At 41.6% G+C, this 16,114-nt stretch overlaps 1 protein-coding gene across 5 annotated transcripts in view; it reads left to right on the forward strand.

The window, feature by feature from the left end:
- The window catches only part of PDZD2 (PDZ domain containing 2), a 204,817-nt gene that overhangs the window by 164,890 nt on the left and 23,813 nt on the right, over positions 1-16,114 (forward strand). For all 5 annotated transcript variants that reach the window (XM_040089765.2, XM_040089767.2, XM_040089766.2 and 2 more), the window contains 9 exons: positions 1,550-1,661; positions 3,553-3,701; positions 4,347-4,466; positions 6,907-7,021; positions 8,715-8,788; positions 8,944-9,157; positions 10,204-10,321; positions 12,767-12,899; positions 15,745-15,826. In XM_040089765.2, coding sequence (XP_039945699.1) covers positions 1,550-1,661; positions 3,553-3,701; positions 4,347-4,466; positions 6,907-7,021; positions 8,715-8,788; positions 8,944-9,157; positions 10,204-10,321; positions 12,767-12,899; positions 15,745-15,826 — 1,117 coding nt within the window. The remainder of the gene's footprint in view (positions 1-1,549; positions 1,662-3,552; positions 3,702-4,346; positions 4,467-6,906; positions 7,022-8,714; positions 8,789-8,943; positions 9,158-10,203; positions 10,322-12,766; positions 12,900-15,744; positions 15,827-16,114) is intronic.

Genomic DNA, 16,114 nt, shown 5'->3' on the forward strand with positions numbered 1-16,114 from the left:
TTGTCTTGTTTCTCTTCATCTCTGTGCTTCACATATGTCTCCACCACAGAGTCAGCGCTGGTCCTGTGCACCAATTTATTTGTACACCTGTAAGACCACCATGTGATTTTTGTGTCTGTGCAAATGATTTTAGCCTTCTACAGGTGAGGCATCCTCATTTCATAAAGAGAGTTCCCACTTGTATAGTAAATTTCAGTATATCTTTGTGAGATCCATGAGGTCCTGTCTCATTTCCATCTGCTTCTGCTGTTCTTCTCCTTCCTCTTGGAAGGAGAGCTTGTGATACTTTGGCTGTGGGCTAATTGCTGATGGTTTGGGTTTCTTAGGTGGTGTTTTGAATCTGATATATATTTGCTGGAATGAAGCCCTTATCAGGATGACCAAATTACAAGTGCTGGTCTGTTTTTCAGGCTGATGAATGAATCAGATGGTTCTAAGTTTACATGGAGCTGTGAGCAGCAAAGCATGCTGGAAGTGGACTCTAAAGCAGTTGCTGCAATGCACTGAAGAATCAACAACTACTTGCTGGGATGTACAAACTATGTGTAAATTAAATGTAGCCGTTCATGTTGAAGGGGAAGGAATAAAAAGCAGTTTCCATTCCAGCTTCCTGTTTCTGCCTGTTTTGTGTTTTCCTGAAGGTTCTACTGTTCAAACTAAAATCACAAAGTCTAGACTTTGCACAAAAGATAAACTTTGGCTTTGTTGGCTTGGGTATAAGAGGGACTGGGGGATGGGAGGCAGGGTGTGGGAAAGACTGATGCTTTTAAGATTGAATAGCAGAAGCAGAAATTATTTTTACAGGAAAGTGTTTGGTTACTTGGGTGGGGTATTTTTTAAAACTGACTTCCAGCAGTTCACCAGCACCTTCCAAAATGCAGGGGCTGGGCAGAGTCTCTCCATGGGCGACTCTGCTTGTCCCTGAGCACTGGAGAGCTGGAGGCAGAGGACATGTGGCCGTGGTGCTTACCTTGTTACTTGACATCTGGGCAAACACAGTCGGTAAACAGACTTCTCCTGTCCTGGTGCATTTACTCAGGGTGGTGGGGTTGTGATTCCACCTGTAAGCTTTTATCTCATGTTTCCAGGATTTTTAAGTGCTTAGCTGTCACAACTTTCTGTTAAATAAACTTTTCTTCATCAAGCTTTGCATTGGTGCTCAGGAGACACAGTAAAATAATGCTTTTTGAAAGTGGTTTTCTCTGTAAAGATATGATGTCTCTGTAAGCCTGCAGAGCAGCACAGATGGGAGTAAAAGCTACAGTTTTGTTCAAATACATGCACCTGAAATGCCTGAGTGAGGTGCCAGAGAGTATTGGATGCATTCTGGGGGCATTAGTATGGTGTCTTGCAGAGGATGCCTCACCATAATGTCCAAAGACGTTGGAAAAATTACTTACAGAAAATGTATGCTGACTTAATACAATGACATGTTTTGGAAACAGATGATATGCAGTGGAATTTTCTGTGCCCATAATGACAATGAGAAAAATAGCATCAGCATCTCTAGTTTACAAGAATTTTAAAATTTTTTTTAACTTTCTTTTAGGTGATGGAAACAGAGAAGTCTCAAGATCCAGCTTGTGGAGAAGTGTCCAAAGGAAACAATCAGAGTTCAACTCTAGCAAGTGGCATACTGAAATACAGAAGTCGATCTCAAGGTAAAGCTGGACTGATAGAAGATAGCAACTGTAGATTTTTTAAATGTAGTATATTTATTTTAACTCTCAAAAAGTGGGATAGGATTTCTTCAAAATCATATTAGTTTATTTTGGAAGGAAAATCCTATCTATAATATAGTTGCATTTTGCCTCCTGAGCTGAACTATTGTAGGGACAGAAATATTATGCAAAACTTCAGAAGTGTCTTTCTTTCTTGTTTGTTTGTTTCTTTATCGCTTTTTTTTTTTTAACTATTTGCATTGTCTATGTATTTCAGTGTGCTCTGATGGAAATGCCCATTATGGTGACTAATCCCCATATTTTCTGTTGCTTTGTCCCAAAGTCGTAACAGTAACCTGTGTGCCGAGTTCTTAATCCTAGTGCTTTCTGAGGCTCCCTCTATCCTGTGTTCACCCTAATTTCCGATTACTAAGGTATTTTTAGCATACTCCAGGGAGCTCCCCTGCCTGTAGCCCCTGAGTCTGTGAGTTGGTGGCTCACTGAGGATCCGGAACCTGTTCCTGTGAGTGCTGATGCTCTTGGGCTGTGGTTGAGCCTAGAGCATCCACCAGGCTGGACTGCAGCGTGAGAAAGGAAGATGCATTTGGAGATGGGCAGAAAACACAGAATTACAACTGTTCTCCTGAAGAGAGGGAGAAGTGATGGGAAAGGGTTAGTTGTAGGTGCCGGAGAATGAAAGAATGCCATAATGCTGGTCCTGCCAAGATTGGTATCCTGTCTGTGTGCAGCAGCAGCAGCCTGTGTGCTGGGGAAAAGGGAGTTGAAAAGCAGAGATCCCAATTTCAGATCCCAAAGCAGGGAGCAGGTTTAAATTGCACTCTGGGCAGTGGGTACAAAATCTGCCTATGCATGCATCAGCAGAATTGCTTTCATGTTGAGTGGAAAAAAGCAGCTGCACCAGCTCTGTGCTCCATCCCTCCCTGGCACAGCCTCCAGGCAGGGAGGAGGTAGCAGAAAATGTGTTTGGGGCTCTCCTGGGCAAATTTTCACTGCATCTACCTCATCCGATGACTCCCTGTTCCTGGGGTACAGATAGTGAGGATGATGGATATCAGAGCTGCTGCTCTCTATGGCAGCTCCAACCTAACACTGCTTTGAAGTAATCTTAAATCCTCGTCATGAAATCCAGCTTGTGCAAATTTGGCCTGTGTCTTGGATTTTCATCTGTAAAATAGAGGTTAATGGCCCTTCCCTGTGCAGTGTGGAAATGACAAAGATGAATGTGTGGGAACTGCTGTGACTGGGGATTCTGCGGGGACCTTGCAGAAAATGAGAACTGGAGAAGCCCTGGTGCGAGGAGTAGGGTACTCTGTGGCTAATTACAGGATGTCCTTCGAGACAAATAATTCTGTTTCTTACATGAACTCTGCATTCTTCTCTTTAAGACAACTAGAATTGTTGCCAAAAGGAAAGAAAATAGCAATTTTTTTTTGGCACATTTTTACTTTTTCTATTCCAGAAAAAAATCCCTCAAAGTGACATGACACCTCCAGAAATGAATACTGCTGCAGTGTCAGGTCTTTTAATTTTAAATACATGAAGCTTGAGAGCTTAGTGCACTGGCAAGTGCCACTGGGTGTGAACATATGAATGTCTTTCTGTCCCTGAGCTACTGACTCAATTATCTTTTACTTTTCCTTAATACCGTGAGTTCAGTATCAGTGAAAGATTGCAGAAAACCTGTGAGAGCAGGAAAAGTTCTTGGTTGAGCGTGATCAAAACTGATTTCTAACTGCCTGGATGGGAACTGTGTGGCATTGTTTAAGGCACTTTAATTTGGGATTTGCAGGAGGTGGTTATTGCCTACTGTTGAGAGAGGCTAAAGCAGTTCTCAGATGTTTGCATGATGTATTTCTGTGGTATTTCTTAGGTGCTGGATCTCGCTTGGAGTCTGTGGGAGAAGACGATGAGCTGACAGTGGAAAATGGTGAATCAAATTACGAAATAGCGGTGAAATATTCCCGGGGTGGAAGAAAGCACTCTCTGCCACAGCAGCTGGAGTCAGCAGGAGCCAGACAGGTGAGTGGGAAGGCAGAGCTGGCTGTGAGCACCTCACTGTTCTCGGTCCTATGGCATCTGCTTGGAGCTCATAGAAGTGGGCGAGGGTCATGAAACAGGATCACGTAGGTATGTCATGGGACTGGAACCAGACCTGGACACCAAAATGGGATGTGTTGGCCACCTGTGGAGAGTTTTGAGTGTTGTGCAGGAGAGTACTGCTTGCTTGGGGCCACAGGGTCCTAAGGCTGTTCATCTTAGGAGTTGCAGTTCTAGAGATGTGAGGACTTTAACAACAACAAAAAAATTTCTAATGCTCTTTATTTTAATTATCTTAAAATGTAAGCCTTTCCCTTCTCTTTTTCTTTCTCCTTTTTTTTTAGCAAATAAGGAGTTGAATATATCATGAGGTTACCTTTAATCCTTTTAATTTAAATTGTGATTGATGCATTTCAAAATTATTCTACTGTGCAAAATGTGGGAAAATTACCATGGCAAGATTCATTTTGATTGTAGTGAGCTGAAGTTTCATCCCTTGAACATTTCTCTGAGTATATCTCTAAGACATTGGATCCCTCTTCCCAGACACATGCAATTTTCCCAGTATGACATCCCCACTTTCTGTGCCAAGCAATCAGAGCAATTACCCTTGTTTGTTGATGTTAGGACTACCATATTGTGAAGAAATCTACCCGTTCCTTCAGTGCTGCCCAAGTGGAATCTCCATGGAGACTGACCCAGCCATCCATCATTTCCAACATTGTCCTGATGAAAGGGCAAGGCAAGGTGAGGATTTCTGCGTGTTTCTCACATGTAACAGGAGCTGGCATTTAAGAGGTATCTCCTGTACTTCCAGCCGCTCTCAAGGTAATAGTGCTAACGATAAACAAATCCCATTTCCAAACATAAATGCCAAAGTTATATCTGCAAAATACAGGGGATATGATGTTTTTGTCATCCACTTGACACAGGGTGGCTTTAATTTTGGTTTGGTGCATCTCACCATTACTCAGATATCAAATATTTATAATGGATCTCTAAATATGTATGTTTATGCAAAGTTAGTGCAGCTACAGAACAGTACCTATTTGCATGTATATTTATGGACAAGCATATTTTCCCTCTGTGGAATCTAGATGCATTTTTAAAAGAAATAAATTACTGCAAATTAAGTGTTAAACCTGAAGACGGGTTACTGGCTGATTGCTTCTCTGAGAGCACTGAATTCCGTGGGTCAAAAAGTCCTCTCCCCCAATAAGGCGTTTACACACTTGCTAGATGCCAGCTGGCTGAATGCTAAGAAAAAATAGATAAGCATTAACCTAGGTGTATATTGTTTTCCCTAATCAAATCCACCTAGTATTGGAGTTGTCATTTAAATATGCTAAAAATATGCATGTCCTTTTGTGAAATAGTCTTTAAAGTCATCAGATGGATTTGGTTTGGACTAAGAAGTTTGAAAGTTTTGACTTTCAAGCTCAAATGGTAAACTAATTTCTTGTTGTGCTTTATGTTTAGCAAAGAGTTAGAAGCAGTTACTTCTACGGGTAGCCTGGCTCACAGTTGAGCAAATATTTCCTCATTTTTCATGTACTTATTTTTTTATTCTGTTTTTCTCATGAAATTAGATTATTTCTCCCCCTGGAAATTAGATTATTTCTCTCCCTGGGATAAGCCAGCCCTCCTACCTTTCTGCACTTAGCTCCAAGGTTTTAGGAAGCAACTGGGAGAATGCAGACCCTACTGATCAAGAACTACCTAAAGCAGCTGCCATTTTCTGTGCCTTCAACCCTCCTTGGTGATCTCTGTTAGGGATTGCGCCTTGTACAATTCTTGCAGTCACGCTCATTTATTATCCCTGTGCAGATCTGGGACTTGAAACGTTTCTCCGCAGAGTTATGGTGTTGGTTGCGGGAAGCAAAGTGTTTGCATTTAAGTTTGCATCCATAGGTAGATCTGCAGGGGGTCGTTTCCTGCTGTGCAGCGGCTGTGCTTGTCTGGGATGGTGGGCTAGTGTAAGAACTGCTGTACTTGGCAGGCGTATTCTCCCAGCCCACTCATGGAGTCGTGGAGAGACCTCCTGTGTCCAGGCATGGGGGTGCCAGGAGCTTCCTGCTTTCTCTAGGTTGATTTGCAGTTGGTAATTGCACCGGGTTGAGCAGTTAGTGGAGTTATTTTGTTCTGCACAAGGGAGCTAAGTTGCTTCCTTTCTGGAAATCAGTAATGTCTTACCAAATTACTAGAAGCTTTTAACTGTGGTGGCCTGCTCTGCATTCACATAGTGGAACAAAAGATCTGATTGTTGTATTGGACTGTAAACTCAGGGCTTGCCCTGGCAGCATCCTTCAGCTGGAGAGCACTGCCCAAGGCAATAATGATGTCCGTGGTTTCAGATCACTAAAGCACAACAGTTCTCCACATCCCTTGTCCACCTGGATGGTGACTTTTCTCTGTATTCTGTAAAATGCATGAACAGCAGTGACAAGAGGGAAAATATGGGAAAAGGTTGTGGATCAAGGAAGTGATTTGTCTGGGAAATAACTAAGCAGAAGGAGAAGAGGTTCATTCTGCCATGTTCATCAGTTCTCAGGTCAGCTTTGCAAGATGGTCTCATAGCCTGCTGGGGTAGTGCAGGGGTAAAAGCTAATGGATGAAGCCCCAGGGAATCTATTGATCTAGATTTATTTAAATACAACGTGATATATGTTTCCAGAATAATTAAAAATGTACATGTGAGTGGTAGCCCCCATATGCCATTCTCCTTTCAGCTACATTCCCGACATTGCAGGACTGACCTTATGTCATGTTCTGAAGCTTTTCTTCTTCCTGAGGAAATGTAGGGTCTGTGACATAAGAGAAACCTATAGTTAATCCTGGATATAGATCTCGGGTAGAAATTGGCTGTCTGTTAATTCAAAACAAATGTGTTACTGTTTTTAAAATGGGAAAGCTATTGACCCAGTGTTTAGAAAAAACCCAAAATAATCTCAGAATTTTAGGTATATCAGCTTAGGGTGCCTGCAGCTATTTTTTGGGCTGATGGATATTGATAATAGGGTGAAAGTAAGTGGGGAAATAGAAGGAGAGAGTAAGTTGGCAGGGCAGTTCGTCAGAACATTTTAAGTTTTCATCTTTCCTTTGTCTTGTACATTATTTGCAGTCTTTCTCATAGAGGTGATTAGAGAGTAAGGTGCCAGCTGTATGTCTTCTCCTCTCTTTTCTGTAGGGTCTTGGATTCAGCATTGTGGGAGGTCAGGATTCTGCTCGTGGACGCATGGGGATTTTTGTGAAGACGATATTCCCAAATGGAGCAGCAGCTGCTGATGGAAGGCTTAAAGAAGGTATGGTAGAGAGAATCCAACTTCACAGAAAGGACAGCAGTGGAGTATTATTTCAGTCCAGGAGGAAAATTCAAGTACAGCTATGTTTAGGCACCTGGCCAGCAGCAAGAGGCTATGGAAAATATAAAATGCCCTGTTTGTTCATCCTGTGGAAGATCACTCCTAGCAATTAACTTGACTATATTTCATATTGAGGAGCGGGAATAACAGAATTGTGGTGACCACTTTGTTTTCCCCTTTCTCTTTCATGAACTTTATTTGCCCAAACAGCAAGCTGCAATTCTTCAGTTGGACAGAGTCAATGACAGCAGGAAAATAGTGATAGCCAGCAACATCTGGCTTAAAGATGCTGGTGTGAGAAGGTATTTATATAGAGAGATATGTCTGGGAGAGGCTCTTTTGAGCCCTTGCACCCTCTAAGCCTCCTGGTACGATTTTGACAAGATGAGAATCACAATAACCAGAAGAAAAAAAAAAAAAAAAAAAAAAAGTATGGGATTTGCACTAAGATCACCCTGGTTAGAGAAGGAAATGTAGCCAGATTTTATTGCTGCTTTTCCGGTCTTGATGTCTGAGCTGAATGCATAGCCTGCTCTCTGTGTGCTGCACCATGGTCTGAGTGCTGTGTCAGACAGATGCATTCTTAGTGTTGAAAATACAAAGTGACCCTGAGTTTAGAGTGGTGGTTTACAACCCTTCTGCAGGGATTGTGTTACTTTGCTTCCAGTGAAAGCTGCTCCTGTGTTACTTCTCTCATCATCATTCCCCTCCTTCTGTCTTATCGCACTCGTTGTGTTTGAGACCGCTTTTGGTGCCAACTCTCACACTTGCTGCCAGAGGGAAGCTCACATCCCTACATCATAGGTTGTGCACTTGCTGTGGGAAGCCAAAAAGTAGCAGCTGTCCCATAAACCCAGCAATCATTTGCAGACTATTCATAGCTTGCAAAATTTTTTTTTTTTTTTTTCTTTACTGAGGCTAGGAAAGGAGAGGAGGGTTAGCTGATGATATTTCCCCATGTAATTTTGCACAGACACAAGTAAAATTGCAGGAAGTGAATCTGGATCATGCTGACCCTGCTTTTAATAAAATGAATGTAGATATCACAGCTGGGTGTAAGTAGTAAGACCCAGAGTCTGGAAGCTGGTAGAAATCTGACAGGACATGTTCCTTGAGGTGAAAAAGACATTTGTTGTCACAGCATGTGGGCTGCTACATGATTCTCCGTCTGCAGGCGTTTAGTAAGGGAACACATTTGCTTTCTGCCCATGGATGCAAGGTTCGTTTTCTCTGAACAGGCTTTGAAGTGATGTGCTGTAGTGTTTCACTTAGTTCTTCATTTATCCTGTTAATGCATACAAAAGAATGTCAGCTTTTTTAGGACCTTTGAACTTCATGTCATAATCATTTTCAGACTTTAGTTAAAATCCGTAGCATTTTCAGCTTGTTTGTGAAAATGGGAATGCCAAGTTAAGGATCTCTGCTGAAGAACAGTTTTTACTTTGTTAATTCATTGCTAGTAACTTGTAGAAACATTGGTACAAGTGAAAATAAATTGAGAACAATAAAAGGCTTTTTATTGAATAGTTAACTGAAATCCTTGTAGTAGTGGATCACCTCATGTTCAGGAAAGATGTTTCAAATCTTTACAGTCCCGGTATTGCTGACCTCATATTTTGTATCTCTTTACCAGGGGATGAAATCCTGGAAGTTAATGGAGAGTCTCTACAAGGACTGACCCATCAGGAGGCCATCCAGAGGTTCAAGGTAACTTGGATGTAGCACTGAAGAGATTCACGCTCCTCTTCACTCATTGCCATCCATACTCTTAGCTTGATACTCTTGCTCTGCCACAAGTTACTGTGTGCAGGTTTGTTGACAAATGCTGGTCAGCTGACTGTGGTTCTGTGCTGTGTCTGCAGCAACTCAAGAAGGGCGTGGTGACGCTGACGGTGCGCACACGGCTGCGCAGCCCCAGCCTCACGCCCTGCGTCACCCCCACCCTGCTGAGCCGCTCCAGCTCCCCCAGTGCCAGCGTGCCTGTCCCTGGCCTTGAGGAGCCCGATGGCTCCTCCTCCAGCCGCAAAGGACCTGGCCCCAAGGACAGGATCGTCATGGATGTGACACTCAATAAAGGTGAGGGTCCATCAAAACAGTCTAAGAGAACAATCTCTTCTTCTTAGGGGAGGTTTTGGGAAAGGGTTAGAGACTCTTATGTCTGGTGCACCCACCCATGCCCATTTGACCTTGAACTACAGGATGAGGGGGAAAGTACCCTCTAATGCAGAAACTTCTGAAGAGTTCCCTTTTCTACATTTTGCTGCTCCAGAATCAGAATCCTCTTATGGATAGCAGTCAGTGTCCGTGCTGCTGAAAGAGAGAGGCTGTGAGATACCAGGCAAAATGTAAATCATACTCACAGCAGCCCAAGAGGCTGTGTCCTTCTCTTGAAGGGCATCTCCAGGGAAGGCAGAGCTGCACAGTGTTGAAAAGTTCCCAGATGATCTGTTTGAACTTCTCTTTGAGGGTTGCTCTCATTATTAGTAATTGCTTATTGTAAAGTTAAAGCATATGTTATATGTGCTAGACAAATATGCCTATTTTTAAGACTTATAATATGGTGATTTTAAAGGTTGGATTCAAAATTTTGAGAGAGAATGTAAGATGTCCGGTAATCCCTACAAGAGGGATGTTGTTACCTGAAGGAAAGCAAAGGTGAAAATGGACAGAGGTGATATTGAACCAGAGATAATGCCTCACCTTCCTTGTGCTTCTCTGCTGAGCAATGCCATACAGATACTTAACAAAAAAGAGCAATACAATTGGCAGCATCTTCTGTGCTTGTGTTTTCTGCAGTAATTTTAAGTGACATCTTGGATTGGATTGCTACACCTACTCCTTTGTGCTTTGGGCCAGATCAGACCTTATGCGACATTTCCAGGAGGTTCCCATGGTGCAGGGTATTTTTTTAGGTGGATGAGTCTCAGAAAACAGTCAGGATCAGCGATTTTCAATCCTGATTTCCACTTGTTGGTCTTAGCTTCCTGGCTGACTGCACCTAACGCCAGCCCTGAAACAATGTCAGGAGTCCTGAGCTCAGATGGGATGTGGGAACACAAACACTTGCGTGTCCTGTGCGATTACAATCTGCCACATTTCTTTGTACTTCTTGTTTTTCACAGAGCCAGGGGTTGGGCTCGGCATTGGTGCCTGTTGTCTCACACTGGAAAACAGCTCTCCTGGGATTTACATTCACAGCTTGGCCCCAGGATCAGTGGCTAAAATGGATGGCAGATTAAGGTTGGTTAAAGCAGAAACATGCTGGACTGGTTTTACAATAAAATCGATTGAGGCTTTGTTTTCACCAATTGGTTGATGTAGCAGGGGAGGAAATTTATATTTAAGAGTTCACCAAAAAGAAAACATTTAAGTAAAGACATTCCAAAGTACTATTAAATACCCAGGAAACATTATTCTGTGTTCTGGAAACAGCATGATCATTAAGCTCTGGGTTGTTTGGTTGTTTTTTTTAAAAGTTCTCTATTCAGAAAGCTGAGCCTAATAGCAGCCTTTGAAAAAGGGGAGCGGCAAGAAGTGCAGCCTCATGCTTTTTTTGTGAGAGCTGCAGCTAGAGACCCCAGACTGGGAGGAAATTTGCAGAGCTCTGCTAAAAGCTCAGTCACCTGAAACTCTCCTAAAAAGAGCTGGGATAGATGTTCCTGCAGCTGCCTGTGCCCATGGCTACAGCAGTGTTCTTCTGCCCTTACTCTCAGTCTGGAAGGATTGCTGCAGACTGACTAGCCCGACTCACTCTGTCATGGAAGGAAGCAATCATTCCCAGGGTTCCCTTGTGCCTTACATTAGATTGACAGAAACTTGCTTTTCCTCTTGTGGAGGCTTCATTTTTGAAAAACATTGGAGGAAACCTTGCCAGTTTCTGTGTTCCTCCATAACTGCTGGTAAATGCTGGGAGCATAGCTCCAGAGGGTAGACTGTGCTGAAGAGATTCTGGGACTGTGCAATCCACTTTGAGTGTGTGGTGCAAGCACTGGTGCAGAGAGGCCAAGCAAATGCTTTGCTTTCACATGGCTAGAGAAACATGCCTTCTGTTTCTTGGCTCACCAGGAAAACTGCAGTGGAAATTTGATTTCTTAGAATAAGGGAAGAAGATAATTTTATGGTGGCATTGCTGCCAAAACCCTTCAAAGTTCCTATCATATAGAAACGTCTACAGGAGACAGCTTTTAATGGTAACTTGCTTTCTTGCAGGCCCCTTTGGAAAGTATTGCAGTGCTGGTTATGTCTTTATGTCACAGCTGTATTGTTTATTAGGTTTATGTGATTGATTATATCCAGGCATCCTTCCCAGATTTCTAGCTTGCTTCTTTGAGACGTTGCTTCTGTTGTCCCATCAGCAATTTATGGCTTCATAGGCCAAGACTTACAGGATGGTTTTGATTTTTGGAAAACATTGTTAATCAAATGTTGGCTTTGCAATGCCAGGGGAGGTTTGAATCCAGCTCCTCTCTATCTGAGCTCCCTCTCTCAGTCATGTGGCTCTGTAAGTGACTCCATTTGTGTAAGTCTAAAGAATGGGCAGAGCAGTGGGATGATTGCACAACTGATAGGTCACCCTTTGCTTTTCTGAGCCTGTACCAGAAGTGCAGGTTACTGAATTACAATTGTTATTTTGCCTTTGTTGTGTGTGCTCATAGTGTAAACACAGTGTCATTGTCACAAGTAGCCCAACATAAGCCAGCAGTAGTAGATTCTTTGAGAGTGTCTATTCAAAGCAAATGTTTCAGGAATTAGGAAGAATGCTTTAATGATATCCCTAGTTGATGATATTTTCTTTTGAACAGTTCCAAGTGTCTGAGCACCATAACCAGGAGTTACAAAACTGAGAGAACAGAACTAAACGATCCTACAATCGTGGAATGGCTTGGAAGAGACATTAAAAATCATCTTGTTTCAAACCCCCTGCCATGGGCAGGGAACCTTCCACTAGATTAGGTTACTCAGAACTCCATCCATCCAGTGGTCTCTGACACTTCCTGAGCTTCTCTGGGCAACCTGTTCCGATGCCTCACCACCCTGACAGTAAAGAATTTCTTCCTAATACCTGATCTAATCCTGCCGTCTTTCCGTTTAAAGCCATACGCCCTTGCCATATCGCTACATGTCCTTTGAAGTCACACAGCATGGTTTCCTTTCGGGCGAGTTGTTTTTGTGTTGGGGTTTTTTTTTTTTTTTTTTTTCCTTTTTAATGAGTTGTATATGTTATTTTTTAGCAAATACAGGCTCACCAAGCTCAATTTTTTTCCTGGAGTCATTTTGTAAACTGATAATCGAAATCATGAATTTCTTATCAGTGTTTCTGCTAAGTAATTTGATATGGTGTGAAGGAACAGCCCATCTGAATCTCATTTTTCCTCTTCTGTGCTCAATAAATATCTGAATGCAGAACTGGAACTGAAGCTGGCTTTCACCCTGGTCCAAATGCAGACAGTTTTCTTGGTTGATTTAATACAGATTTTTGCACTGACAGTAAGCGCAGAGGGGATATCTGAGCCTCCCTCATGAACTCGAGAGGACTTAAACCATTCACATCACTGGGAGCAGCACCTTCTTTGAAAGTCATGTCTTTTCCAGAACACTTGTGTCTTTGAAGAATCTTGGCCATCAGTTGAAAATTTTTTTGCGTGGAAAGTGGTTGTGATTAGGTGACTCTGTGTCTCTGTGCAGCCGGGGTGACCAGATTCTGGAGGCGGATTCTGTGAGCCTGCGTCACGCAGCATTAAGCGAAGCCTATGCAATCCTGAGTGAGTGTGGACCCGGCCCGGTCAGCCTAATCATTAGTCGTCATCCTAACCCAAAGGTGAGGAAAAAATGAGTGAGTGTACCTGGGTAGTTTTCATATGACACTGTAATTTGAGTCTTGCCATTGTAAAAGCAAAAAAAATGAAGAAAATGGCTTTTTCTCTCTATGGCATATATTGTACAAGATGTCAGGATTATAATGATGCTTTCCAGTTTTGTAAATCATGGCAATGCTGGACTGTCGCTGGTGCTTTTCACTTAGTCACCCACTGATCAATTGCATTTTCCTGGAACTTCTTGAATGAAGTGTTCCCTTCTTTCTTGGTACTTGGATGAAATAGCAATGCAAGTACAGCACAAGACCTCCTCCTCCTTAAAGCTATTTTGGAGTTACTTTGTGTTTGAGCAGAATATAATTTAGGGCCAGGAATATATGTATCAACAGCTTGAATTGATCAACTATAATAAAGTAAAATCTATCCAAAGATGAAAGTTTTCCTTCAGGAATTAAAACGTGAGAATATGGGGCACACTGCTACTGAATCCGTGCAAGGTCAATTTGGAAATAAGGCTGTATTTATGAAGTAAGTGTTCTCAAGCATTTTTTAAAAATTGATGATAGAAGATGAAAGCCTATTAGCCAAGCTATAGGGAATAACAGCTTCTTTTATTTCAGTATTTCAAAGAATTTCATGAGTGCACGAAACCTTCCTGTTTAAACAGGAATGAAGCTGTAAAAATATTTTCATTAGTGGGTCCAGAAAGCTCTGACTTCTGAACTCATAACTACAAATGGAGGCCTTAATAAAGCCATATCTAAGAAAACTCAAGTTTCTTATTTTGTAATTAATAGTGTATTTTCTGCTAAATCAAATATACAGTCAACAAATAGGGGCCTACTTGCCAGAGTTTATTATCTTTGCTGGAAGGCCTTGTGCTGCTAGAAAGAAAGAGGCTGTGGTTCTATTAAAGGTAAGCACAGAGTGGGTAAGAATTGGGCTTATAGCCTAAGATAACAGTATTTCTGGTGAGTCTGTGCTGTGCTGAACCAAAACAATGGTTCAATGTGATTGCATTATTAAGGCATACAGACGTTCTGGAGCATCTGTAAGAAGCATGAAACAAAAATGCCATGCTGTAGAGTCTTCCCTTTCTCATCTGACCCCCTTCTTGCTGTGGTGAGGTCTTGAAAGCTGATGAGTGACCTAGCCTGGTGTCTGTCGAAAGGATGAACTGAGTTAAGCTAATTGCTTGGTATTACTCAGTAACAGAGGGAAACTATTAAGTGGCTTCTATTACAGTTTTCCATAAGTGATATTTAAGATGACAACAAATCCTTTGCCAAGAAATGTATGAAAAGCTAGAAGTTAAGCCGGAGAGACCCTAAAGCATTTTTCCAGTACTGAATCCATAATCCTGTCAGTATTGAATCTATAATCTCTCATAGCTGGATCTCTGGAGGAGTGTCTGTATGGGAACCCGTATTTATTGTTATGTTATTTTCACCCATTTTCTGAAGCACTGGGGAATCAATAGAGAAGTATGGGTATTTTATTTTATTTTATTTCATTTCATTTGCTCTTAACCCCAGCGTGGAGATTGGAGTTAGGAAATGGCTTGTCCTTTTCAGTTTTGAACTGCCTGAACCATAAAGGATTCTAAACATCAAAGCAGGCAGAGTTTGCAGAAGTGTAGAATTTTTGGTTAACTTTAAAAATATACTGCAGTATGCCTGGAACCTGTTTTAACTCTTAGGATATGTTTTACCAAAAGGTTTGTGTTAAGGCCATGGATCGTAGTCTAAGGATCTGATCCATGTCCCGCAGTAACTCCCTGTGCCCCATTGAGCCCAGGGACTTTTTGTTTGCTGTAAGGTCATGACACAGGCTGAAACAGAGATGTGTTTTTACAAAGGTTCATGTTGTTTTGAACATTTTTATATTTAATTTCTTATTTTACAACACAAAAGATCCACAGTATATTTTGCTGCTGAATATGTTTGCTTTGGTGTTTTCATGTACTTCCAAAAGAAATACCTCAAAATTTTCTTTCTGCTTGTTATTCTGAGTGAATATGGCATTTATACTGTCTTTAAACTGCTGAGTTTGCTTCAGAATCTCTCAAGTCTTCATGTTTCAGGAGGACTCAGGTTTGTAGTCTCTATTTATGCTGAATTTTAATTCATGTAAAGCAATGTGCTTAGGAAGTATTTTTGACAGAATTAATTTGCTTTCTGTTCTTAAATGTATGTTCCTACAGACTAGTTGTTCCTGTATAAAATAGTATGTTTTCCAGTAATAAGAATTAAATGTATGGCAATAATTAAGGGCTAAATTAGCAAATATGGTAAACCAGTTTTTATTCTTAAGCTGGAGAAGCATTAATTACCAATTACTGATTTAGATTTTCTTTTTAAAAGCAAGGATAAATGAAAATTAAAAAGACAGCTAATATTATGGGAAGTCTGATATTCTTCCGGTGGGTTAAGTGTAGAATAGCTTAAGTTTCTGATGTATGCTCACACAAAGCAGTTTTTGTCTGTTTTACAGTCATATTTTCTCAACAAATCAATATACAGTTTTTAATTGAGTTAAAACTGGGCTGTAATAGCTTCATTTGATTTCTTTAAGTCTGGGCCTGTTTTATTTGTTTATACAGTGTGTCACTTGTGCAGACTTCATGCAGCTGGCAGGCTTCTGCATCCTGTTTTTTGCAGGAATGTGGCATCAAGAGAGTCTGAGTCAGGGGACAAGGACTTAGGAGCCCTCAACTACGTCTTCTTTATTGCATCTTTAAAAATAGTGGCTTATATGAAACGTGTGTTAAGAGAAAAAAGTGCTAAGTGGTAAGACTCTTGTAACTTCTTGTATCCTGTTTGAGTTTTGTCTTCCACCCTACTTCAGGTTTCAGAGCAGGAGATGGATGAAGCAATTGCACGTACTACCCACCGAGAGAGCAAGGATGCCAGCTCCTCTCACGTCACAGGTAGCAACACGTTCTCTTCTCTAGTGTGTATTCTCTCACAGATGCAGGAACATTTAAGGGCATGCTCTGAAGTTCCCCACCATTAATATTTTGAGAACCCTCAAGACAGCAGAACAATGTAGGGAGCGTCATCACTCTGTCCACTGCAGAAATTTTAGCACAAACATCCGGTTCAGATGGATCAGCTCTGCAGCTTATGTAATTTGCTTTCTTTCACTAGGCCATGACCTGAAAGTAGGGTTGTCAAGAGGTGGTTGTTCTGAACTTTTTTCAAGATGATGGGAAGCA

Source organism: Hirundo rustica, chromosome Z (genome assembly GCF_015227805.2).
Source record: "Hirundo rustica isolate bHirRus1 chromosome Z, bHirRus1.pri.v3, whole genome shotgun sequence".
Lineage (NCBI taxonomy): Eukaryota > Metazoa > Chordata > Aves > Passeriformes > Hirundinidae > Hirundo > Hirundo rustica.